The 26,812-nt window shown below is 40.5% G+C and overlaps 3 protein-coding genes and 1 long non-coding RNA gene across 5 annotated transcripts; 3 read left to right on the top strand and 1 right to left on the bottom strand.

Moving 5' to 3' along the window:
* The first annotated feature begins 503 nt into the window (after positions 1 to 503).
* sgta (small glutamine rich tetratricopeptide repeat co-chaperone alpha) lies at positions 504 to 15,130 on the top strand. The gene is given in 13 exon segments (XM_003452569.5): positions 504 to 639; positions 2,480 to 2,663; positions 6,732 to 6,835; positions 7,235 to 7,325; positions 8,855 to 8,954; positions 9,600 to 9,704; positions 11,493 to 11,628; positions 11,712 to 11,774; positions 13,113 to 13,150; positions 13,229 to 13,289; positions 13,292 to 13,371; positions 13,459 to 13,582; positions 14,612 to 15,130. Coding segments are annotated over 11 exon segments (990 nt in total). The 5' UTR covers positions 504 to 639; positions 2,480 to 2,563; the 3' UTR covers positions 13,571 to 13,582; positions 14,612 to 15,130.
* On the bottom strand, positions 14,832 to 18,985 carry LOC102081954 (uncharacterized). The gene is made up of 3 exons (XR_266810.4): positions 16,152 to 18,985; positions 15,853 to 16,018; positions 14,832 to 15,215 (listed from the first exon to the last, which is right to left on the bottom strand). It is a non-coding gene; the product is annotated as an uncharacterized LOC102081954 (long non-coding RNA).
* On the top strand, positions 15,911 to 22,700 carry LOC100709193 (zinc transporter ZIP3). 2 transcript variants are annotated; one of them, XM_003452570.5, is made up of 3 exons: positions 15,911 to 16,049; positions 18,996 to 19,311; positions 19,589 to 22,700. In XM_003452570.5, the coding sequence occupies exons 2-3, from the start codon at positions 19,105 to 19,107 to the stop codon at positions 20,333 to 20,335; spliced, it is 954 nt and encodes a 317-aa protein (XP_003452618.1). In that variant the 5' UTR covers positions 15,911 to 16,049; positions 18,996 to 19,104; the 3' UTR covers positions 20,336 to 22,700. The 2 variants fall into 2 exon arrangements, with proteins under 2 accessions (XP_003452618.1, XP_005457376.1); XM_005457319.4 differs by having other exon boundaries at positions 15,969 to 16,049; positions 18,993 to 19,311.
* Positions 22,701 to 24,174: 1,474 nt separating this feature from the next.
* On the top strand, positions 24,175 to 26,382 carry LOC102082023 (uncharacterized). Its single transcript, XM_005457320.4, has 3 exons — positions 24,175 to 25,128; positions 25,309 to 25,595; positions 25,722 to 26,382. The coding sequence occupies exons 1-3, from the start codon at positions 25,119 to 25,121 to the stop codon at positions 26,049 to 26,051; spliced, it is 627 nt and encodes a 208-aa protein (XP_005457377.1). The 5' UTR covers positions 24,175 to 25,118; the 3' UTR covers positions 26,052 to 26,382.
* Positions 26,383 to 26,812: the final 430 nt, after the last annotated feature.

Below are 26,812 nucleotides of genomic sequence, written 5' to 3'. Positions count from 1 at the left end.
TGGAGGCATCACTTCCTGAAAAATGAGTGAGACTACTGGATAAAATTCTTCACTTTCTCTCTTTTTGGGGGATTTTTTTTTTTTTTTGTCAAGTCATCTATATTTGATAACAGCATAATAAAAGGGGAAATTCTATTTTTTGTGTGTCACCCCAATGTTTTTAGTGGTCCCCATATAGCCACTCTTTTAAAAAAAATTCTGGCGGCGCCCCTGTCGGGTACAAATTTTAGTGTCCATAAAGATGCGCAGGAACGACGGAAGTTTAAGCTTCCTTCAGAATGGCCCAGGACAAAGAGTACATACATGCTACAAGTTGTGTTTTGTGTTAAAACCCTCACTGTATTGTTTTTATTATTGTTTAATTATTATTTTTTTCTTTTCTATTATTTCACAGTTGTGTGTTCTGTCAGACTTTGTATGTTCAATTTAAAATAAATAATTAATTTTAAAAAATAAATAATACAGTGGCCGTGAGTTAGGTCGCTAAAAATATTACGACCCCTCAACTGCATCCTCGCATGATGACATCATTCTGCGACAAGCTTATGAGCGAACTGAGTGAGTGTTCCTCAAAGACGCGAAGCAAACGTAAATTCTCTTTTTTAGGACTGATTCGCATCTGAAACTCGGAGACGACAGGTAGGAGAAACGCTTAGCTGTACTGTCAGCCTCGCTTTGGCAGCGTGGAAGGTCAATTTATAAAGTAGCGCCTATGTACTCAAAGGAATATGATCACCTAGCCACCCGTTAGCATCGTGCCGCTGTGGTTTGGCGAACACGTCACGCCAAGCTCCTTTCAAATCTCTTGCAGTACATCGTGGTCTTTCTTCTAGAATCTAGAGCGAACCTCAAGTGTAATAGAGGGAAACTTAAAGACATATAGTTAACTGTCGAAATCATCTGTCAAATCCGGCCTATGTTGCATACAGAAAGTAACACGGGTTGACTAAATACAAGCATTTTAGCATCAGCTTCGTCCTTTTGTTGACACATTCTTTCCATTTCGAGTCATGCTCAGTCGGAAGATAAATCAGCTGCTTGTTAACTTCAAAGAGATACATTCGTGTCCGATGAGTTAGCTGTAGTCTTAAGTTGTCAGGGTTTCACCAATACAGCATAACCGCCTAATTCAGTACTGATTATAGTAATAGCGTTAGACTGCGAGATTTGCCAAAGCAGTTCCAGGAAACCCATTTTTAAACGTAACGTATATCCTGAAGAGCCAAATAAATTCTAGATGTGTGCTGATTTTTTAGTTGTCCTAACTGGTATGCTAGCACGCTAAGCTAGAAATTAGCCAGAGATCTTGAGTCAGTGTGTGTGAGGTGACTCCTCAAAAACTTCACTGATTTGAGCAGTTTAAAACACGACAGACAGATCTCCTTTATCAGCTCGCATCAGCTGCTCTTCTGTTTGTGTAATGGTTTTATGTTCAAAGGTGGTTAACGTTAGCTCTGCTCACACAGTGCTCGAGTTGCTAGAACATTCTCCATGCTAATACCAAAGGGGGGGTGGCTAAACATACATCGTCGTGATGGTGTGGTGGAAAGAAGGTACATCCATGTCTCTGAGCATTAATCACTGTTGATACTAGTTGTTAATGCATTATTAATAGCATCATCTGACAGAATAACCACACAAAACTTTACACCCCCCCCCCAAACAGCAATATAGCAGAGGCTGAAACAAAGAAGTTTGTGCAATGACAATAAAGGCATTCCTTCGTGCTGCAGAGATCAAATTCAAAATAAGCAGGTATGTTCAAAAAACATCAAAGTTGGTACTCAATCCTGGTTGATACCAAGGAAAGTAATAAATATAACAAAATGTATGCATGCATGCATATAAATACATGCTGCATGTCTACATATAGAGTGATGTGATTAAAAAAAAATCAGACACATCTGAGAGCTGATGAGGTTAATTACTGACATAATGAGGTGTAAAAAGGGCATTACTGATGCTGAGTATTTCAGAATTAAAGATGGGGTCTGCAGTTTGTGAGACAGAAAGAGTTAGAGAGCTAGCAGAAATTTCATGAGGGGAAAAGGCTGAAACAAAAACTTTTCCTGTGACCCTTAGGCCTGCAGGCAGCACAGTTTTGAAAACAGACTGTTTTTCATAGTGTAAATGCACGGCCTCGGCAACATTTCTGGTTTGGTCAGTACCGCGTAAGGTGTTTAACATAAATTCCTATAGTGAACTAAAGTTAGCCACACTTGTAAGGTTGAAAACTCTGGCTTTAGGCTCAGAATACATTACTGATATGCCGTGTTTACCCTCTGATCTCCTCCTAGTGTCGTTAAAACAAGAGGTTATGTAGTACGAATTCAGACTTTACTGAAATATGTTGCTCACATCAAATTCAAAGTTGGCACATATTCTTTTAATGAACAAATGCACTGCACTATTTTCATATAATACTTAAGCGGCATTTAAGTGATTTGGATTTCATTGCATGCATTATGTACATTTACAGGGTTCCGGTTCTTATTGGAAATAAGGTTTTAGTTGCAGGGTGTCTCTCCCTCAGTGAAGACAGAGACGCAGCACCTCTGCCACCATGACAGACAACAAACGCCTCGCTTTCTCCATCATCCAGTTCCTCCATGATCAGCTCCAGTCAGGCACTCTGTCTTCAGATGCTCAGGAGAGTCTCGAAGGTGAGTCCTCAGACATGAAGAAGAACAACATGAAGCTGCTCAGTTTGTTTCTCTCCTGACTCAGAATGCACACTTAAACTTTCTCATGGGGAATAAGTTTGTGTTGTAGTGTCTTATAACCATGGACCAGGGAGATCATAATGTATGGAATTATTATTATTGTTATTGTATTTGTTTTTATTACAAAAGCTCAAAATTCCAGTGACTCCATTTGACTTTGATCATGGTCAAAATCATCACTGACTATTATGCCAGCAGATTTTCTGACGGAGTCAGCTACAGCACTAAAATAAGTTCAGTTTAATATTTCTTTCCACAACATATATAAGTATACAGCGTACATAGTCTGGCTTCATATGTCCGAGTCTGGGTTGCAGGAGCAGCAGAGGAAACAGAAGTACAAATATTTCAAGATTAAGTAGAGTAACTAATTTTTAAGTATCTGTACTTTACTTGAGTATTGTTTTTTTATGACAACTTTTTACTTTGACTCTCTACATTTTTACACAAATCTGTATTTTTTACTGCTTAAATTTTCAAAATGGGTTTGTTACTTTGGGTTTAAGACATTAGTCTGTGTCTTCAAACATCAGACTGATTTGAGCCAAGTAGCCCAGTTGGGACCAGTAGCACATAAAAGACAGTACTATTGGTGTATCCATCACCAGGTTGTATCACGTACAAAGAAATGAAAGAGGCATTGTTTATAGAGCTAAGTGGACCAGAACAATCCAGTGGTGTTCTTGGTGCAGATATCCCTAAGTTGTACAGAAGAGGAGCGAGCATACAGGGAATAACATGTTAAGTAGCAGGTATTTTCAAGTGCAGCGTTTCTGTAATTGCTCAACAATCATCAGCAAACACACAAACTGTTCTTGTGCAGTTTGTCATGGAGTGTGTTTGCTAACTAAAGGTCCAGCTGCTGTATTTCCCAGGGAGAGAAAAGAATGAGAGATAACTTGAGTCAGAGATGGAGAAAGATGTAGGAGAAACAGGACAGGAGAGGACGAAGAGGGGTTATATTTAAAGGTAAGGACTGTCCAGTGACAAACTGATAATTAATTGACAAGCTGGATATAAAGGCTACATGTAATGTCCTGATTTTTTAATCACATACATACTATATATTGTGTGAAGCTATGTGTAACATTCCTGCAAAATAGACATGATGCACGAATGCATCATGTCTATGAATGCAGGTTGCATAAAATCCTGCCATTTAATGCAGGATAAACAAGTTAGTTTGCTGTACTGTAAAGCACTGTGTTGGGCTGGTGCACAACAGTTATTTTGTTTATGATCAGTATTAAGTTACATATAGGATGGCTTACAGGTTTACCCATCAGCCAAATTTCACTTTACCTCCTAACTATACTATTATTGTGTCATTACGAGGATTAGCACAGGTTTACTTAGCTTTGTGCAAAAACAGCTGGTAGAAATGAGTACATTTCAGAGCCTGTACTCTTTCACTTTTACTTGAGTGAAATTTAATCAGTACTTCACTTTTGTTTCACTTTTTTAACACAAGTCTCTGTACTTCTGTTAAAAAAATATCTGTACTTCTCCCCAACCCAGAGTGCACATTAGATCAGTGTTTGAATAGAAATCTTGACCTTGAACTTGGATTTGTTATTCACATCCCAGCTGCTACCCACTTGGCTACAAACTATTCGCGCCTCATTACTATAGCAGCCAGAGCCTTTAGATCAGGGGTCTCCAACTCCAGGCCTCGAGGGTCGGTGTCCTGCAGATTTTAGATATTGCCCTGTATCAGCACACCTGAATCACATGATTAGTTCATTACCAGGCCTCTGGAGAACTTCGGCCGTTTCTCAATTCTCAAGTACGGGAGTACGTACTCACCGAGAACGCGAGCACGGACTCGCGATATGTACAGTTGGAACACCTGCGTACGTGATGATGTCACAGGTCTGGAGTTTTTACTGCCGTCCCCTCCTAATTTAACTGTGAGTAACATGTTATGAAGCTTAACTTTAATCACAGCCAAACCGGTTTACTCAGGAACAAATAAAACACTGAAATACACCAAACATTAACATTTAGAAGTGATCTAAGTGACTTATATATCATTTTAACCTCAGTAGTGAAACCTCTATTGATAAAAATAGTGTACATGTACATACGTGTACATACCTTAATAAAAACAAGCAGGTGAGATGTTAGAACGCTTTTATTTCTATTCTAGTGGACACTCAATACTATAGACAGCTGCTGGGGTTTCTTTAACCTGAGTAGTGAGAAGTCCGCGAGCGGGGGGGCGGGCGTTGAAAACGATGTGCCGGGAGTCCGCTGTTGAGTTTTGGACGAAATGCATTCTGGGATATTTAGCTGTACCAAGTCCACACCGATGCATGCTCGATAAAACGGGCGGATCGAGAACACATCGCGTTTTCGGTTGATGCATACTTCGAATTGGAACAGTACTTGGTCTCCGACTGATGACGTATCACGAGTACACGAGAACGCAAGTACGCACAAGTACGCATATTGAGAAACGCCCTTTAAGACATGTTGAGGAGGTCATTTAAATCAGCTGTGTTGGATCAAGGACACATCTAAAACCTGCAGGACAGGGGCCCTCGAGGCCTGGAGTTGGACACCCCTGCTTTAGATACTGGGCTTAACTCCTGTGAAACCAGTGCTGCTTCGTCATCTTCTTTCCCCTCTTTTCACTCCCAGCGCCCTTATATTGCATGTCATTACCTTTTGTAAACTCTCTAAATTTGTCCTTCTTTGTGTTGTCATCTGTGTTCCTCTTTTATCTTACAATATACGGTGTCTTGAGATATCTGTCGTGTGTGTGCTGTATAAATAAAACTGAATTGTAATAAATTAACAAGGAGCAAAGAGATGATCCCAGAGACCACTAAACCTGACACCCTTCACCTGCTGAATGCTGTTGCCCTGTGTTGTCCACAAAGATTATTAATAGAATCTGTGACATAGGGCAGACTGGCAGTTTGCATTGCCATCACTAATTCAAAACTTGTGCCTGGTAGGCATTGGTTCACTGCAGTAGTATAGAGACCAAATAGCTCGCATAGTACATGTAACACATGCTGAAACACTACATGGATGCTGTTGAATACTTTCTCTAGATTAACAAAACAAATGGTGTCTAGATGAGTAAACCCACCACTTCAAAGTGTCCTTGAGAGGATAAAGAGTTGGTCCAATATGCCTCAATCAGTAGGAAAACCTCATTGTTTCTTCTGAATTTGAGGTTCACCTATGCCACAGAATGTTTACCACCATATCCGGCTGTTCCAGAGTCGCTATCCTCAAGTGTGCCTCTGAAACAGTTGGATTCTCATTTTATCGACGTGTCAACCAGGAAACCCCCACAACACCCGAAGAACTCAAGACAAACCTCATCTGCATATAAGTCCAGTCACCAAATAGTTTTTTAACTAACTCGGTGACCTCAGTTAATCCACTTTTCCCCCCAGAGGATTGAAAAGGACCACAGCCTCTGCCAGATGCTCCAAGAGAATACCTCACTATGGGCCAATTTCCAAATAGCGCTCATAGGTGTGGTTATTTTTACAGGTGATTTACAAGAGTTGTGCTTTTTTTTAACACTGTCAGTCAGTTCATTATCAAGTGCAAAAAATAAGACATGCAAATTTTAGTAAATCAGTTTGTGTGCTTGACTTAAATACTCTCCTCCCTGAACTTCCAGAAATAGATGCAACAGGGTCAGTCACAACAAATCTCAGTTCCCAGCCCTTATACCCAATCTTGTCATTGTGCTCTCCTAGTAAATATCGACAATACTTTTACACCAGAACCAAGTTTGCACTTGTGCAGTTCCTTAGTAAACCCGGCCATACATGCTCCCAGACTGTTTGTTATCCTCCCCCAACACCTGATCCAACTCGCCAACAGGTGAGGAGACCTCAGGACGCACAGGGATGTTTCTGATTCCACATCTTGGAGTAGTTGAAAGATCACGACAGATTGAATCGTTTTTCCTTTTGTGTGGCTTTTTTATTTTATTTTTTGGAACCAGCTTGTTGTTGACATGGTCTTATTGTTTTTCAGTTGCTGTTCAGTGTTTGGAGACAGCGTTTGACGTTTCTACCGATGACCAGAGTCTCGCAGTCCCCATGACGTTACCGGAGATCTTTACCGCCGCTACAGCAAAGGTAAACACAGAAAACCCTTGCAACTTTCCGATCTGTTTCAGTGTTGTATTGCAGAGATGACAAATCTGCACATTTTGCATTAATTTCCTGCAGCTAGTCTGAGTTAATTTCACTGCTCTTCCAAAGCCAGAGCTGAAACGAAATACACAATAAATACCAGAATTATTTGCTGTGGCTTACAAAAGGCAAAACAAGCCATTACATACTGGTGAAGATCCAAATGCCATTCTTTAAACGTTTAAAATGGAGCACTGGCCTTAGTGCAGGTTGCAGCAAATTTTAATTTTACATGAGTGTTTCTCTGTGATTGTGCACACCTGAAGAGTCCGTCTGTCTGTTTTTAATAGTTGTTTTACAGGAAGTGTCATTTAACCCAGTGTTTGTTTGTTTGTTTGTCAGTATGCAGCTCAGTCGCAGGTCAACAACAACTCCACGCCAAACTCCCCAACAGAGGAACAGAAAGCTGAGGCTGAAAGACTCAAAAGTGACGGTGAGTCCAGGTGGCTGGTGTGAACATGTTATCTAGAGCAGCTAGTTTGTCTTTGTGTTCATTTGTAGGGTTAAGCTGCTACAAGGAAGACATGATGCAAATGAACATGCAGCTCCTTGAATCAGGTTTTTGGAAAGCTGTAGGAAGTTTTGTTTAAACCTTTGTTTTCATGACACTCTACAACAAAGATGGAGGATTCACAGAGGCAGAGCAGATACATTAACTGGAAATACAGCAGTCAGAAATAAAGTTAGGTGATAATTTACTCAAGAATAAATGCAGTACTGTTGATGCAAGCAGGCAGCAGAAGTGGCCTCAAGGCAGGTAAATGATGTAAGCTAAAGTGCTGACTTCTGTCTAATCATCTATCCTCAGTATAGAAATAGGAGGACATGTATTTATTGTTATCCGGTCTTTAAGTCTGACATCATTAGCCGTGCCGGGTCCAAACTCTGCTTCAGGTCCCAAAGTCAAACGAACACTGCGGCATCACTGAGAGTTACAAACTGTCTAAATTCTTTCATCTTTAATAAAATGATCAGCGTTGCTGCTTTACCAGGTGTAACAATTAAGTTTAACATCCATGAAAACAGGATTTATTAAATTTAACGAAGTTAGAAGTTAGCAGGAAGTTAGCTCGCTAGCTTCCACCTAAACATGATATAGCATGTTCTGACTGAGAGATTCCTGAAACATTCAAACGTACAGCTCTGCTATCACTTCCAACATAAATGAAGACAGAAAACTAAACAGCAGTGACGTTTGTAGGGTTACTGAAGTTGGGCTAGCTGCTATATAATGATGTGCTACGTGATTGCTAGCGACACAGCTATGTTAGCATAGCATAAACACAGTGAAGCTGGAGGATGAACGCTAACTTTTTCCCACTCGATAAAAGTTAACATGAGGGTTCCTGATGGTTAGGGACAAATGCAATCGCATGGCAGGATGCTGTAAACGGACCAAACTTCAGTCAGGAGAACAGCTGAGATAATCCATCCACAATACCAGGTTAGTCATTAATATACTGCTGCATGGGCTGGGCTGGAGTTACATTGGAAGGGTTTAAACACTGAGCTTTAAAATGAACAGTGGTGATAAAAACCCAGAGAGGCCGACAGGGATCACTGACTGTTTTAGGGGCTTGTTGAGATTAAAGAGAAGAAGATACAAAACATTAAAACAAGTTAAAAACACAACAGCCTTAATAAACTCAGAGTAGTTTGGACCTGGAAGCAGGATTCATCACGTTGTCACAGAAAGGTAAAGATAACATTTAAAAGTAAATATAAAAGTCTATGTAAATGTTTCACATGATACTATAGCATTAGTATCTCTACGCAGCAAAATACTAAGAAAAATCAGTAAAGCCAAATAAATGGAATAAATATTGTGTAATAATAATGAATACTAATGATAGCAAGCACAGCAAATGAGAGATGACATTAGAGTGACTTTGCTGTATAAAGTTTATTGCAGTGCTCAGGTGAGTGAGGTGTTTTTGTTCTTTTCTGTTTTCTGCACTGGAGGCAACGACCAGATGAAGGTGGAGAACTTTGCAGCTGCTGTTGAGTTTTACTCCAAGGCAATCGCCATCAACCCTCAGAACGCCGTCTACTACTGCAACAGGTTGGTCAGCTTTTGGGGTGGCTGTAGCTCAGGTGGTAGAGCAGGTCATCTACTGATCGGAAGGTTGGTGGTTCGATTCCTGGCTTCCCCTAGTCTGCATGCCAAATATCCTTGGGCAAGATACTAACCCCAAATTGCTCTCCGATGCATCCATCGGAGTGTGAATGTGTGTGTGAATGTTACTTAGAAAAAATGTGCTTGTGTGAATGGGTGAATGCACAAGTTGTGTAAAGCGCTTTGAGTGCTCAGAAGAGTAGAAAAGCGCTATATAAGAACCAGTCCATTTACCATTTACTTTTCCTCAGCATCACTAAATATTTGTTGTTCATTTTAAAAACAGTAAAATTGTATTGGAGTATGAACGAGAAACAAAAGAACAACAAAAGAACTTTTCATGTGTTTTCACTTGTTTTGTCATTTTAGATTTTTTTGCATACTTTGTTACATAAAACCTTTAAGTTTGGTCCTTTTAAAAAAACCCACATTCTTCACATACATCTTGTCACATGACACTATTTTTAGAAACAATTTTTTCTGTGCTGTTTATGTACATTTTATACAAATTCTTTGTTGCAGTTGTTTTGCTGTGTTCAGATTGTTGATGCTCACGTGAAGCAGTAAGTATTTGTGGGGTTTTTTGTGCAGAGCTGCAGCTTACAGTAAGCTGGGGAACTACGCAGGAGCCGTGCAGGACTGTGAACGAGCCATCAGCATCGACCCCAACTATAGCAAAGCTTATGGGCGGATGGGGTAAGGCAACATCTTGTCCTTGTCTTTCATTGTTGCCATAAAGTGATTTCACATTGACATCAAAAGCTACAAACATCTCACATGTAGAAAAAATGTCCTGGGTTTATCAGAGGAAACTGCAGGAAGGCATTTCCTTCACTGATAAGCAGCTACGTTAAAAATAAACAGAAGACAGTAGAGATTTTTCCCCAGTACAGTGGGAGGGAGATATATATTTATTTATGGTAAGGCTCCAGTATTGGTAATGTTCCCAATTAAAATGTGGAAAATGAAAAATCATTCCCAAATAAAGTGAAAATAACAAAAGGACCCCTCAGTATCGCCATTTCAACACAAATAATTCAAAACTAAAAACTCAGATTGACACATTTCATTCATTTCCCCTGACAAATTGTGGTACACAAGTTGTGAAGCAGAAACTTTGGATTGCGCTTGTCTGCTTAATCTGTACAACTTTCTCAAATTCCCAATACCATGTGGTAACTTCTTGGACAATATTAACACCTCCAGAGAAGCAAGACCACAGATGTCCTCTGGGATCTTAGTCAGCTGATTGGTGGCCAGGTTAAGTTCAACCATGCTAGTCCATGTACCAAAATCCAAAGGCAGTGCTGTTAACTGGTTGTCCTTCATGTTAAGCTTGCTTTATGACATTACGGTTGCCACTATCTCAGAGCTCACTAGGAGTTTAAAACACTAAGTTACCTGTATTCAAAATTAAACAACAAAAATAATTTGTTCAACTCATAAAATCAGAGAGTTTAACACAAAAAACAGACTCTTAGCCTCGTGCATCACCAGTGAAAATATCGTGTCAGACCTGATGTGTTGGACGGGATGGCACTTTACTCTTAGGCAGCAGAGAGGAGCTTTCCTTTTACACCAAGTCATCTGACGCATCTCACAGCGCCACCTGCTGGTGTGACTGGAGCTTAAAGCAAATCTGCAACCTGGACACTGTTGCATCGCACAACTGTAGTTTTCTCCATTACATATGCACATTTATTTTTAACAGACAAATTAGCAACACAGGCTCATCAGAGGAATATTGACAGACGTCTGTATGTCCTTTAAAATCAGTCAGACTGGGGATAAAACGTAAATGAAACCAGGTTCTTCGAACAAATGGATTCCACAAAAAGATCCAATTAAAAAATTTCTAGTTTTTCCTTTAACTTTTTTTTCTTAATAAGTATCTTGGAGCATCAGAAAAGAAAGCTCTACACAGTGTTTGGCTCATAGGACCTTCTGCAGACCCCAGGATTTATCTGTTGAATAGTAAAATAAAATATAAAAATTGTGTCTTCTTAAGATGATGAGTATTTATACACTGCATTTGTAAAAGTATTTCAGGAGCAAGTCATTTAGGAGTTTTTATAAAATAAAACTCTGTGCTGAAGCTGAATATCTTTGGATTTTGTGAGACTGGTCAAATAAAAAAATCTTATTTTACGATATTTATGAAGTTATTAAAGTTTTTCACTGTTTTGTCTTTGGAAGAAAACTGTCAACTATTAAAGACGAGCAGCAGACTTACTGAAAATGAAGGTTCGTGCTGACTGCAGCCGTAAAACCAAAGTCAGCCAGCACAAAGTTATTTCCACAAAGTTTTTACATTCGTTTTTTTGTTTTGTGTTTTTTATTCAGTTATACAGGAGTTTGCAAGAATAAGACAGTTGTTTAAGTAGACAAACATACAGCATTAGAGCATGAAGAATGAAAAACTGGAAGCTCCTTGCGTTCTGTTTTCAGCTGTTTCTGGTCCTGACTTGTCGTCTTGTGTTTCAGTTTGGCTCTGGCCAGCCTCAACAAACACACAGAAGCAGTCAGTTACTATAAGAAAGCTTTGGAGCTCGACCCGGATAATGACACCTACAAAACCAATCTGAAGATCGCAGAGGAGAAGATGGACACGTCCAGTCCGGTGAGAAGAGGCAGGATGAGGGATCATATTTCCGGACTTCCTGACAGCGCTGTGTTTACGTGAATCTGTCTCTGTTCTCTCAGACTGCAGGGCTGGGCGGAGTCGATCTAGCTGGTTTGCTGAGTAACCCCGGGTTCATGAACATGGTGAGATCTGAGTGTTTGATTGGCCTGTAAAATTTCTAAGCAGTCACAGAGTTTTGGCGGCCATCAGAACCAGTTGCACTCGTCAGAGCTCACAGCTAATTTTCTTGTTTCGGTTTCCTTTAAATCACCTTTTTAGCATCGAACCATCAAACAAATAGGAAATGAAAAGTTAGCCCAGTAGAAAACTGATACTCTACAGCCATAGTCACATGAATGTGCATTGTGCACACTGAGCATAGTTAGTTCTAGGCATTACTTTGGTTGGTGCAAACAAAATTTAAGTCCTTTGTAAATCTTGACTATAATGAGGTCCAACTAAGTGTTTAGAGAAGCCTTAACAAAGACACTGTGATGAGACCACATTCTAAGAGTTTGCCTCTAATATACAAAAGCACAAAGTCACGTGACTTCAGAAATTATTCTGATAATAAGCAAGCAAGTGAAGGTTAGCCAGCAACAAGCTGCATTGGGTACCACAGTATCAGTGTAGCTTACTTTAGCCAAAAGAAAGCCAGTTGTGGCCAGTGAAGCCAAGCTCAGCTCATGGAAGCCAAACAAACTCCAACCTGAGCTGTCTTTGTTTGTCTTTCTGCTAACACAAAATCGAATCCTGTTTCATGTAGCAGTATAGTTCTTTGAGTGAATGAGGTCTCCTGATTTTGGCAAAATACGTTATCGGCTAACTTTCTTAATTATCAGTAAACATGTCGGTGCAGTGTAGCTGGCTATCCTTATCTTGCTTGCTCCTGTAAATGCTGTTTTTGATAGCATTTACATGCTGTTGCTATTTGGTTAGCTTGCAAAAGTACTTGATTGATTTCATCATCATTTTCAACAGTAAATCACGCAACTGCACAAAGCAAATATGTATGATGGCCAAATTTGCGTCACTCTGTCCTCATCAGAACCTAACGACCTTTCAGATGCAGAAACTATAACATGCCTATTAGTCCATACAGCACATAATGTGGTGTGTGTCGTGTCAGTTTTAGTAGGTACTAACTCACTCGGATACTAATTTGTAAAAGATGCATCCAAACAGAGACAGCAGTATGAGTTCTGTTGACTCAACAGCCATGCATATCATTAGTAATGTTTTTTATTTTCTCTAAATTACAAGACGCTCCTTTAAATAAGTGTAGAATTTCAGAAATGACCAGAAAAAAAAACCCCACACATTTGAACAGTGATAAAATTGCTGTGATAAGCTTTGACAGCTTACATAGACGATGAGAACTCTGAGAATTTATCAGCATTGCTCATTATTTTTAATTTAGGTATTTACAGTTTTTCTTTCTACTCAGTAAATTTTTCCATCCTCCTCTTGTCTCTTTGCAGGCCTCGTCTCTGATGAACAACCCTCAGGTTCAGCAGCTGTAAGTCTGTCTCAGTTCATCTGAAATCCATTCTTCCTCTGTGGTTTGTCAGAGTTAACTTCCTGTCCTATCTTCCAGGATGTCTGGGATGATGTCTGGAGCGTATGGTGGACTGGGAGGTGGGGGTGCTGGAGGGGAGGAGGTGCAGCCCCGCCTCCTGGGGCTGCACCAGGAGCCCCTAGTGCCGCAGCACCTGGAGATTTATCAAGACTGATCCAGGCGTACGTACCTGAGCACAGGGACTGCATTTTAAAGCTGGTGGTGTCAATGAATAACAGGTGATTCTGGCTTTCTGTTTTCTTCTGCAGAGGGCAGCAATTCGCTCAGCAGATGCAGCAGCAGAACCCTGAACTCATCGAACAGCTGAGGAGTCAAATGCGCAATCAGACGCCCAGCTCTGGGAATGAGGAGCAGCCGTGACCCTCGCATAGAGTAAATACACACTGATTCAGTTTAGCACACCACAGGTCTTACTGCTGTTCTTCATCCACAGTGTACGAGATGAGTTTCATCCGGGTTGTGTCACAACCAGTCATGCATGATTGCATAGTTCATGCGACATAGAAAAGCTCAGACAGTGCAGTTATTTAATTCAATCTGTGCAATGTAAGATTTATTTTCCTTTCTTTGCGTTTTTTGGCAACTATCATAAAAATGGAACTGCAGCAACAAAGACATCAAAGTTTAATGTATCCACTATTGTTCCTGATAATGACTTTCAATCCTCTCACTCCCCTGCCTCTCAGGAGTCACAAAGCTGTATCATCCTGTGTTGTCGCTGAACTATTGGGCATATTTACAATCTTACAGTTTGTTCTTAGCACAAACGTAGCTTAAACTTAGCGCGTGTCTGTCCACATGAAACTGAACCATAATCATTGTAATTATTTCCTGTAAATGATTTTCTATCATGTCAGTGATCACTGTCATCAGCAGACTTAACAATAAAATAGAGAGTAAATTTGCTGGAGAGGTGACGGCCTCCTGTGAGGCCCCAGCGTTGGTCATAATGTCTAGGCAAATCTAGCAGTGCCTTCACCTCAAACTCAGAATGAAGTTTTGAATATCTGCCTGTAACAGCAAACATACTGAGGAGGAGGAGGGGGACACTGAAAGCTAGAATTGATGAAGTCATGCAAGGGAATGCACTATAACACACTGATCTACGAGATAAAAGAGATTCTACATATTTTTCACCTTCAGCTGTAAAAACATTCAGTTAAAATATATATCTCTGCCCCGACAGCCTCTGTTTAGTGTGAGTCCTCATAGACAAAGACTAATAATTGAAAGTGCAGCGCGACCATATTGATCGTGTAAGACTTTCACACTCAAGTACAAAAAATGTGTTCTTCAAGACATAAGAAAGATGTTCAGAATTTCATCCTGTAATGTGGAGCTGTGACTTTATTGATTCTCCTTTTGGCAGGTTTTATATTTTTGTTTCGTTGTTTGTTTCAGGTGGGACGGGTTTATGGAGGAGGAGCACGCACTGTCTGACCTGTTTGGGTTTTTTTTTCTGATCTGGATCATAATAACTCGGAGGACTCGAAGGAAGTTCTGTTTTTCCATCTCTGATTAATTCCTGCATGAGAGAGAGAGAGAGAGCACAAGCGAGTCCTCCCTCGTCATTCAGGAGGCACATCACCGAAAACTCCACCCACTTCCTGCGGCTGTGTGGTTTTTAGATCAAACGCAGAATAATCAGAGATGTTCTGATAACATATTGGACACCAGATGTTAAACTGTAGAAACCTGGAAAGTCTTTTCCTCTAAAAACTACACAGTGTACCTTTAAATGCATTTTGTTGTTTTTGATGGGTGTGTCAGAGTATGAGTGTGTGTATGTGTGTGAGGATGAGTGTCAGGGTTAATTTAGTGTAAATGAACTAATAACTCCTCGGTCACACGAAGCTCTGAGGAGGCACCAGGGAGGCTGTTTGAACACAGTTTCAATAAAAAGACCATCTCAACATTTTACTCTTCTCGTCCAAAGTGTGGTTATCTATTTACAACCAGCACAACGTCTGCACCTCCTCTTCTTCAGTGAAGTCTCTTCTCATAGCTGCTCCGGGTTGTAGTGTTGATTTTATTAAAAAAAAAATCACAGGAAGACAAATCAAGAGCCAGGATCAGAAAAAAACAGAAAACACTGGTTCCAAAAGTAGAAGTCCTAGTGGGTCCAGTAAAACACTGGACTCGATGATTTAATATTAAAGTGTCAAATGTAAGATGGGTTGATTTAAAAAAAAATATTGAAAGAAAGATATATTTACAAGAAAACATACAAATTTATGAGGGGAGAAATTATATATATATATATATATGTATATATATATATATATATATATATATATATATATATATATATATACTATTTTTTTTTTAAGTTGAAAGAAATTTAAAAGAACGGAACAAAAAACTGACGCTTATGAGAAGGAAACACTTTTCCTATGACAATAGAAGTAGGAATGGCATAGTTTTGCCATTTCTCATGACTCAAGGGCATAAAAAACAAGGAAGTCCAGTTTATTCAATAACTACTCTTAACCTTATTTCACACCAATCGAAAAATATAACACGGCCGACACAATATTTACCACTTTTGATAACCTTACAGAAATTACACATATATCAAATTTGAATATTTTATAACGGAATATGTGGGGAAAAAAAATGTATGGATAGGAAAAAAATCATACGTATAAATCCGTTAAACCGATCTTCCTTCGGCTCGTCCTTTCAGGGGTCGTGCGTCTCCATCCTCTGTCACGCCAGGACACTTCACTTCACTCTGTTTGTGGACTACGTCATCACGCCCCGGGGGTTTGCGTTGCGCGATGTAAACGCGGAAGTATTATTGTGCACCTGCAGTAGATGAGAGCGGATGTTCTAACAGGTAAACACGGTGTTTGAGTGATATTTGCGGTTTGTCCTGTTGTTTCGGAGCTAAAGCTGCTGTTAGGCGTGAACAGCAAAGGAAAACAACTGCTTTCCCTACCTGAGCGCCACACGTCGGTTTGTTAGCTTCTTAAAGAGGCCCTCTTTAGTCCCCCATGAGCAAATGACAGAAAGCTAATGCTAGCGTCAAGTTAGCCGCTGTTAGGCAGTATTCGCGCGGAAACGGTGTGGTTATATGTGTTATGTAAACTTTCAATTTTGTTTCACACACTAGATGAAACGGGTCCAGAAACGTTTGTTTGTTGGATTAGAAGTTGTGACGCCGGATTACAATAATAGAAACAAATTGATTAGACTTTCAGACGTAAAGCAGGACCCAGATGACTTATTTTGAAATTACTCACCGGAAGTAGCACGTATTCCTGCTTGGTGGTTTGACGTGTTTTTCTCCCGCATCATATTATGTATTAATATAACGATTAAAAAACGGATAAAACCAGTGAGACAAAAAACCGGTGAATGGAGTAATCTCCACAGTGAGAGAGGCTCGCGGTGTTTGTGTTCTGACTAAAGGCAGTAACTGTCAAAGGCGACAACGGCGCGTTTTAATGGCTGCCACTTAACTAATGAAAATCCACCTTCCAGTTACATGTACCAATGAAAATGACCTAACATTCAGATAATTTTTCCCTCAGTAACAGTTTTTCCGAAACGTTATATTTAAGTGTGTAAATTAGATATTTGATAATAGGTAAATTATTAATAGCATGTGTGGTGTCTAAACTCAGGTGTTGTAAGATCTGTCTCTGCCTTAGGTGACCTGCAAAGCCACTGTTTCATATTTGCTATCTTGGTGTTAAGGTCAAGTCAGGTGATAAGTCTCATTGAGCTTGAGATTAAAAAGTAAAATGTGTGGCCAAGAGTGCAGCAGGAATGGCGACAAATGTAACAAAGCAGTTCTATGGAAGGATTTTAGGAAACCACAAAGGACTGAATTAAAATTAATGTAGAACACAAAGTAGGTACAATATCAAAACAGGTTATTTCTTTGTTTTACGTATAACCCCTTTGTAAATCCTGTTAACATCAGCCTGTTTACCAAAATAAGCAATAATAAGATATTAAACACAGAAAACGCATAGAAATGTCAGCAGCACTTTTTTGACAGACTTTTTGGCACAGCACCGGTGATCCAGATTAAGTGGTGAGGATAAAACGGGTGTATCATAGTTTTAGGAGGAAATAAAGACAAACCAGGAAATAAACTCAAAGGGCACCAAAATGGCATTTAACTGTTGGCATTCCCTCACAAAAGAACAATGCAGACTCTGACAAACAACCAGATTAACCTGTGATACATCTGCACCTGGATTCATCCAACCAGATTTTAGCCAGAGACTTCCTGTTCCATGTTCACGACATAAGAGATGACCTCTGCAGCTGTTTTTTGTGTTGCTCCATTACAAAGAAACCATCAAGTAAATTAAATGTCAGCTGGTTTTTATTTTCACTTTACTATACTTCTGATGATTTTATTAGTTTACTCGTAGTGTAAGTTGGGGTGTACATAAAGTGCTCGAAAGTTAATATAAGATTTAATATAAGAGTTAAAATTATATTAATATGCAAAAATATCGACTTCCAGGTGGTGGTAATGCATAAACTCCATATTTTTATATGTTCCCCATAATATATATGGTATAAGTACATAAGATTCTTGACTCATTTAGAAATACAGATACTTGTATTTAAAAAAAAAAACTGGTAGAAGTTGAAATACCAATTCAACTTCTTTACTCAAGTAAAAGTGAAAAATTACAGGCTCTGAATTATTTAAGCTGTGAAATTAAAAAGCAGGTCTTTAAGGGACTTTTCTGTTTTTGTGCAAATCTATCTCATCTGAATCTCATGTCATAATAATAGAATAGTAAAGTTGTATTAATACATGTGAACAGGAGCATTTATTTATATTCTGTTAATCATTCTAATGAATGTACTCAGCTAGAAAACGTGGGTGACTTTGTCTGAACACCCTTATCAGAAAAGCATTGTTCTATAAATGATGCATAACGTGTTTAAAATCGAATTTCAAAAGTAGTTCATCTGTTAAGTGTGTCTGTCATCAAATGTCACGCTCTCCTGTCCCTCATTGTTTTCCCCATGCATTGTATTCACTGTTTGTTTACACTATGAAACAAAATCACATCTCATATTGTACACATGCAACTTCAACCAAGCACCACTCCTATTATTTAGGATAATTAAAAAATTTATTCATTAACAAAGCTGTACTTATTCATTTGAAATGGTGGATTTAATATTGTACTAATGTTTACAATATTGGACCTGCTGACATTTTGTTTATTTCATGGTTTCTTTGTAAGGGAGCGGTACAAAAAACAACTGCAGAGATCATGTGTGATGTATGAAACAGGAAGTCTCTGGCTAAACGCTGGTCAGAATGAATCCAGGTGCCATGTGTCGGGAAAATAATCATGGCAATGAGAACATTTACTGAATTCAATGCCGGTTAACCTGTAACTTCATCTTGCTCAGGGGCTCTGGCTTTGACCTCTGACCCTCCTCTATAAAATGTCAAACTTCTGTATTGCTTTTTAATTGAAAGAAAATCCAAACCTAAAGATGAGAAGTTATTTTATAATAGTTTGCTGTTAGTAATATGTTTAATTTGTCTCTGTTTAGCTGACTTCATGTTACATGAATGTCCTGATACTAAATTAAGCCAAAACTGACTCATTGAGCTAAAAAAGATGAACACCCCAATTAAGGTATAAGAAAGATGTGAAATATATATGGGGGATATTTGTCGGTCAGAATCTTTAGATGCATTTTTCCTACACAGACCAGTGCAACAAGTATGTGTTTATTTCGTGTGTACACTGAAACCAACATCTGCCTGTGTCTCCTCCGCTGAAACCAGCAGAGATGTCCCAGCAGCTCCAGTAAAGTCCATCAGAAGCAGCAGACAGGAGGCGTGTGTGATGACTTTGTGTTCACCGCTCCGTTCGCTCTAGTGTCTCTGAAGCATCAGGATGCAGATCCTGGTGGCCAAGCTGCTTGGCCTGCTGGGCTTGTTCAGCCTTATGCTGGCTGGTGTGCTGGTCCCAGTACGTCTCCTGCTCGTTGACTATGATAAAGCACAGAGATACAGGAGGCCATTGTCTCTGTGCAATTCATTTGGAGGGGGCGTGTTCCTCGCAACATGCTTCAATGCTCTGCTTCCCGCTGTCAGAGATAAGGTAAACACACATCCACTCACCTTGCCCACATACTTTGCATTGGCTTCTTAAAAGTGAAGCCAAACTTTCCAGATGAGTTCATGGGCTCAGTCACTACTTTCAAGCCTTAGTCTGATTAAAAAAAACACAAAGTTCATTTTGTAAATTATGCTTTGTGTTGTCATTGGTATTTCATAGCAACTGCTCCCTCAGGATGTCCTGTTTCAGAACACTAAGATAACGACAAAGTTGAAGTTTTATCTGGCTTACTGTTGTGGTTTTCGTTTTGCGTCTTCAGGTGGTCGATGTGTTCCAGCAGTTGAAGATCAGCAGCGATTATCCTCTGGCTGAAACAATGATGATGCTCGGCTTCTTCCTCACCGTCTTTATAGAGCAGGCTGTCCTCACCTTCAGGAAGGAGAAGCCATCCTTCATCGACCTCGAGACTTTCAACGCCGGCGGCTCCGAGGCCGGCAGCGACTCTGAGTATGATACCCCTTTTATCTCCTCAGCACGGGGCTCACCGAGCAATGGCGGTCACCGCTCCCACGGCCACCACCACGGACACTTCAACCCGGCCGAGCTGGCGGGGGCGGGGCCTCTGCGGCTGGCCAGCTTGGTCCTCGCTCTGTCTGCACACTCCGCATTCGAGGGCCTGGCGCTCGGCCTGCAGGAGGACGGGGCCAAGCTGGGCAGCCTCTTTCTGGGCGTGGCTGTGCACGAGACACTGGCAGCCATCGCCCTTGGGGTGAGCGTAGCTAAGGCATCTCTCGGCATGAAGGACGCCACCAAGCTGGGTGTGACAGTCAGCATGATGATTCCGCTGGGCATGTTGGTGGGAATGGGCATCGAGTCGGCCCAGACGCTGGCGGGCAGCATAGTGTCCGTGGTGCTGCAGGGACTCGCTGCCGGAACCTTCCTGTTTGTTACCTTCTTTGAGATCCTCACCCGAGAGCTGGAGGAGAAACAGGACCGGCTGCTCAAAGTGCTTTTCCTCATCATCGGCTACGCCGCACTCGCTGCTCTCGTCTTCATCAAGTGGTGACAGACACCCAGCGATGCCGAACTATACTAAGAGTTCACTTTAATGAAGGAATCAGTTGTGGGAGGCGGGAACATGTGGCGTTTCTATTCGCAGTGACCGTGGTGTTTTAAACAGAAAATTACTCTAAAATCAGACTTTTGCCCCTAAAGGACGGATGTGTTTATTTATGTGTTTAATAACTAATATCTATAACTGCCTGCAGTGAGACTGCTGCTGCTGCACATCTGGAGCTGTAATATAAGGACACTTCAAATTTCCTTACAGCTACTTTATAGTCTATAATAAACCATTTATGATCTTTGTAGGCTGCTTGGAGATGCTAAACAAAGGGGCTTAAAATGTTTTTAACTTATTTTTATAAGCCTTTCCGTTACAGTGATTGAATCTCGCATTAGAAACTCTGCAGTGGTGTTACAGGTTGAAGGGGACGACTGCTACACAGGGCTAGCGCTGCACTCACAGATATGTGTGGTGTAACCAAAAAGCTCCAGGAATGAGCCTCTAAAATTAAAAAGCCGTCACTGATTTAATATTCACATGTAAGGTCATCTTCTCAGGCACTTCTAGACCATTTTCAAGACAGCTGCTATTTTTAGATTGCTTCATTAAAGATCTGCTAGGTCCTGTTGTACTAAGCTTCCTCTGTCTCCTTCACTGTGTCGACATAAGCCTAAACTGTTTTTAATTTGTGGGAAGCTGAAAAGTGCAAGCAAATCTGGTGGCCTGTTAATGTGGAAAAAGTGGTCAGAACAGGGCTTCCAGGAAGAGATCTAAAAATAGCTGCTCTGCTAAAAACTATCTGGATGTGTCTGAGATGATGACATTGACCAAGAGATTGTTTAATATTAAATAGGGTAGGGTTTTTTGATTTTATGGACCCATTCTCAGGGCTTTTTGGTCATACCTCATAAGGTAGTATGTAATACCTGACTTCTCAGGATTCCATCTCACTGATATTGTTCCTAACATCTAGCATCCTCCCAGTTTTAGGTCATTTGTTTCTATATAATTTCAGGACTAAATGTCAGTTTTTATTTATTACAGACAGGAGTGGTACTTCAGTTTATAAAACACACTACATCCTGGATTGCTCTTCTCCAAACTCAGAGTGAAGTTGAATCTTGCCGCTCCACCCTACATGTAAATTGCCAATACATATGCTTGTCCTCCATTTCTTATTCTCTGTGACATCAGGAAACTGATGTCACTGATGCTGATCAGCTGATTAGCTTTTTCAACATAGTGTGAAGTGAATTTTTCACAAACGTTTTGTGGATACGCATTCACATTTGCGCTTTGTCCAATCTTACTTCCGTCATTCCGCGTCTTTACGTAGACTTTGCATGTAACAAAGTCTATGCAGAGAGAGGGAGAGACTTTAAAGTTGTGATTCTCAAACGATAAATAACCATGAAAAACAACTTTATTTTAGGAAAAAAGTGTTTTCTGATGCTGCTCACTGACCTTTTTTAATTCATCTCCTATCCTTTTTAACCCTCACCCATAAAAGGCTGATGAGCTATTGTTGGGCGGCGCCAACACCCGAGTTTGCAAATACAATAACTCGAGAACAAGGCATCATAGTATTTTGAAATTCATACCACAGGTGCATCTACTAAAATCTTGGATGAGTTTGAATCCCGGTCAGCTTTTCTGAAAATCACCTATGATTTTAAAATTTATGCCATAGGTGGCTATGAGGAGGAGGCTGAGGTGGTGGCCACCGCATTACTTTATATTGTTGATCTTTGGTGTTGCTGAGCTATGAGAACCACTGCTGTAGAGAGAGATTCAGGTTTTGGTAAATTACCAGTCTTTGTTATTCATACAAACTGGGGGACAAACTAAAACATTTGGATGTCAAGAAGATGACAGAGGTGCAGTATCAGCATGCGGGGGTGTTACTGATGATGCAAGCCAAACACGTCCATGTTTATAGTTTTATTTACTATTTATCTACTCATTAACAAGCTAAAGCGTTTAGCTTACAGGACTCAGAAATGGAATCAGATTTGTCCTCAGTAACTCGCCCGCTCCCCTAGCCTAGATGCCAGAGCTGTGAACCAAAGGTGAATCCCAGACATTTTCTATTAGTATGTCAAAGCTCTTCAGTTTCTCTTTTACTCATACTTCTGTTTTTACATTCCTGCTGTGTTCTGAGAAATGCCCACACAAACACACTGGAGCCTTTTAGTGGGATCTGCTTTTTCTTTCTTCATGTGTTCATATTGAGATCTGGATCAGGTTTGTATTTATGATTGTTTTTGCCATCTTGTCTTGGTGTCATTAAAATGTCACATGTTTTGCAAGGTGATTTTTTGTGTGTATTAGTTGGAAATAAACTGATTATTATCTGATACATCCATTTACGGCTGTGTTGCTCCTCTCTAATCAATCTGTCAGAAGCCTGAGTGTTTGTTGGTTCAGTCAGACTGTAGTCTGAACTTGGCCTAGGGCCTGTGCTATGAACCAAGTTTGGCATACCCAGGATATCACCACCATACTTTACTGATAGCAGAGTCGAAAACCAAGAGGTTAAATGCATAATACATGATAAAAGCAACGCAGCTGCACAAAACAAAAAACTGGCTTAGAAATTGTAAACTTCTTGAAGGACATGAGTAGACAAAGGTTAAAGAGGAAATCAGGTGAATGCAGTCATGAAAAACAAAGGACTCTGTCCTGTAAAACCTTCAGTGCACCCTTACTGCTTCCATAGGAAGTAGAGAGCAAATAGGTCTGTGAAGGTTCTCAGTCATCCAGGTCATCGTAGTCAAAGGAGTTTGCAAAGAAAAAGCGTCTGGACTTCTTTAAGTTGCTTGAAGACATTTCACCTCTCATCCGAGAAGCTTCTTCAGTTCTAAGGGACCCTCTGGAACACAAACTTGGAGTAATTGGGACCCTACACCACCGGGCAGAACTTGTTCCCTCTAAGCCTGAAGGGAAAAAGAAGGAACACACACATGTAAAGGAAGCACTGAAAACATGCGGTTATCCGAACTGGGCGTTCATAAAGTCAGCAAAGAGGCACAGAAAAGAAGATCAGACACCAGCGAGGGAGGATAAGAAAGACAGACGCAACAACGTTGTCATCCCCTATGTAGCCGGTGTATCAGAGAAACTCAGGAGAGTTTTCTCCAAGCACGACATCCCAGTGTACTTCAGACCCAGCAACACACTCAGACACAAACTGGTTCACCCGAAAGACAAAACTCCTAAACACAGACTGAACAACGTGGTGTATGCTGTACAGTGCAGCGAGGAATGCCCAGACCTCTACATTGGCGAGACCAAACAGCCACTTCACAAGCGCATGGCACAACATAGAAGAGCCACCTCCACAGGACAAGACTCAGCAGTCCACCTGCATCTTAAGGATAAAGGTCACTCTTTCGAGGATGCCAATGTTCACATATTGGACAGAGAGGACAGATGGTTTGAAAGAGGAGTGAAAGAGGCCATCTATGTCCACTGTGAGCGACCATCTTTGAACAGAGGCGGTGGTTTACGACACCAACTGTCTGCCATCTATAATCCAGTTTTGAGTTCCCTCCCCAGACGCCTTAACGCCCACTCACATCCTGGGCCATCTGACCTCAGGAATTCACATGACAAGGTGGGGCCAGGTTTCACAATGAGCTCACCCGAAACCCTGGCTGATTAGGTCCCGCACCCACTTTCACACCTTGGCGCATGTGATTAGAGGATCACCAGGGGGTCCTTTGTCCCTCTTTGGGGGGATACTCCCACTGGGTTTAAATCTGGGACTCTCGGCCATTTGACCTTAGAACTGAAGAAGCTTCTCGGATGAGAGGTGAAATGTCTTCAAGCAACTCAAAGAAGTCCAGACGCTTTTTCTTTGCAAACTCCTTTGACTAGAGAGCAAATAGCAGCACGATGCTGCTAAGCAAATACACTTGATAACTGATCATCAGCGAGCATGAACGCCTCCATGAAAGCAAAAGTTTTGCCAGTTTGCTGGTCTGGAGCATTCAGCTGTGTGTTAACACACTGCCATAATCTTCCCAGGAGTAGATGTAAATTCAGCCGTAGCTCAGACCGTGCAATGCTCAGAGAAACTGCAAAAAACTGAAGAGCTGCTTCTCAAACTCCACAGGTTAGGGTAGGGTAACCTGGCAGCATCGCTTAGGTTGGCAAAGTTGCATCTGAACAAACACAGATACAGTTACAGACGACCAAAGTGATGTTTGGCTATAATGCAAAACACCACAGTTGATGAAAACCAAGCACAGCGTATGAGCACAAACACCTGCACGTTGACAGTTGATATGAGGTGTAATATCCTCTTAAGTTTATTGTATTAAGAGGATATTGCCTAATAGATGGGGGGTGATTTGGGCTTGTTTTGCAGTCACTGATTCGACCATGAAGTCATCTGTATACTGTGAAGCCATCCCTTTGACCTCCTGTGTCTTAGCCAACCTGCAGAGCTTTCTGACAAAAATCACACTTTTTGAAAACTTCGGCTTAACGCTTTGGTAAAAGAGTGCTGATGCTGACAGGATGGGAGCTAAACAACTGAAACAGGTCAAACCAGTGTGACTTTTTTCCCTTCTCTTCTGTAACAACATTGTGAAATAAAAGAAAAGAAGACTCATCTAAGGAGTTAGAACAGGAAGTGAAAAATTTCTTTAATTACACCACAGTTTACAAAATATCCACTTACCAAAACTGGGAATGCAGCATCAATCTGGCATTCTTAACCTTTGAAGAAGCTTCCTGGCTGTGTGACTGTACTGCAGCGTCCGAGCGATACGGTGAGATGGAATCAGGTAAGAAATGTCTTTATATTTCAATTTACTCACTGAAAAACTGCAAAAACCCTCAAAACAAACAAAAAGAAAAGAAAATCAATTGTCAAAACATGAAGTGGCTCATTAGGTTATAAATGTGTTGCAACATAGTTGCAAATGTGAATTTCGGTTAATTCTGTTTAAAATTCTCCCCCACAGTTAAAAACATTGATGTCTATGAATACCTGTGGGTCAAGAATCAGGACATTGCCGAGCACACGCTGCATACACCGTTTCTACAGCACATGCAGCTTGGAGACCTGCAGGCAGACAACTATGTCAAATTCATAATCCAAGACATCAACTATCTGGTGGTGGTCACAGACATGTTGGATAAGATGAGAAACAAAGTCAAGGTCCCAGAGGACCTCCACAGTTTCATGGAGGATAGGTATGAAAGCTACAAGACGTATGCTGAAAGCACGTTAAAGGAATTTAACCTCAATGTAAGAAACCTTCAGCAACCTCATTTAACATTTCTCTATTTAACTGGAATGTTACTGTTTTAAAGTCATTGCTACAATTTATATTTAACCTGTGTCAATAATTAAATCTACTTGTCACATTCACAGAGTGTGTCAAACATTAACTCAACCCCTGTCATGAAAAAGTACTTGTCTGATTACAAAGACATCATGGAGAATCAGGACCCCATTTACTTCGCCGTGGCTCTGCTTCCCTGCTCCAGGCTGTGGCTGTGGCTAGCCAATCAGCTCAACGAGAACTGCTGCAACGCATACTTCACCTGGAAGATGTCCAACATGTACGGCCACCCAGAACAGCACTATAAAGCGCTGCTCGACAAGTATCTGACCACACCAAAACAGAAGGAACTGGCGAACAAACTCTTCCGCCAGCAAATGAAGAACGAGCATGACTTTTTTGCATCTTCACTTGAATGAAACAGGAGCAGTTAATAATAAAACCTTCTTGCTTTCAACTGGTTAAAGTTAATGTGCCTCTACTGCCCTCTGCTTTTCATATCTAACATAGTGCATGTGAAGAACATACTCTTCTTCACCAGTTCTGGGTTGCGATAAAAACTGAGCTTTGTTCAGTCAGTGCCTTTAGATTTTTATTGCCTTTTCTCACTCAAAGCAAAATGTCTATCTATAAAATGTCCTTTATGGCCGTTACAGCGGGCTGTACACTGTTAACATCTTCATATTGTTAACATTTTGTCTCTGAATTACTGTAATACTCTCTGTTTAAGTTCACAATTAATGAATAAAATATCTGCTGTACTGTGCTTGTTCTTGTATATTAACTAAAGTAGAGTCAAATTTTAATTATATAGCACGTTTCAAGATAAATATCACTAACTGCTTCACAACAAATATGGTAGAACATCAAAACAGAAAGTCACCAAGAAGCAAGTTTAAAAGATGACTTTTTAGCTGCTTTTAAAAGCAATCAGAGTTCCAGGGTCCACTGCTGTTCTCAGCTCAACCCCTAAACCCACAGACAGCAGGTCCTGCTACTGGAAAAACATCTACCAGTATACTCTCATGGGGATTCTACATAATCTAAAACTCCAAGAGCTCCAACTAAAAAACTGCAAAAGCACAAAAACTTTGAGAACTGATTGGCTGATTAGATGTTTGCTAATAAAGTGGCCTCCTGTCTTAAGACAAAATGAAGCCTCTGTGTTGGAAAGGCTTGG

Source organism: Oreochromis niloticus, linkage group LG15 (genome assembly GCF_001858045.2).
Source record: "Oreochromis niloticus isolate F11D_XX linkage group LG15, O_niloticus_UMD_NMBU, whole genome shotgun sequence".
NCBI lineage: Eukaryota > Metazoa > Chordata > Actinopteri > Cichliformes > Cichlidae > Oreochromis > Oreochromis niloticus.
This window is presented reverse-complemented; position numbering and strand designations above follow the sequence as displayed.

Excerpts from the sequence above, each read along its gene's own strand:
- LOC100709193 (XM_003452570.5), top strand. The coding sequence starts at position 19,105 with ATGCAGATCCTGGTGGCCAAGCTGCTTGGCCTGCTGGGCTTGTTCAGC. Across the intron at positions 19,312-19,588 it reads TTCCCGCTGTCAGAGATAAG|GTGGTCGATGTGTTCCAGCA; the intron begins GTAAACACACAT and ends TTGCGTCTTCAG.
- LOC102082023 (XM_005457320.4), top strand. Across the intron at positions 25,596-25,721 it reads TAAAGGAATTTAACCTCAAT|AGTGTGTCAAACATTAACTC; the intron begins GTAAGAAACCTT and ends TCACATTCACAG.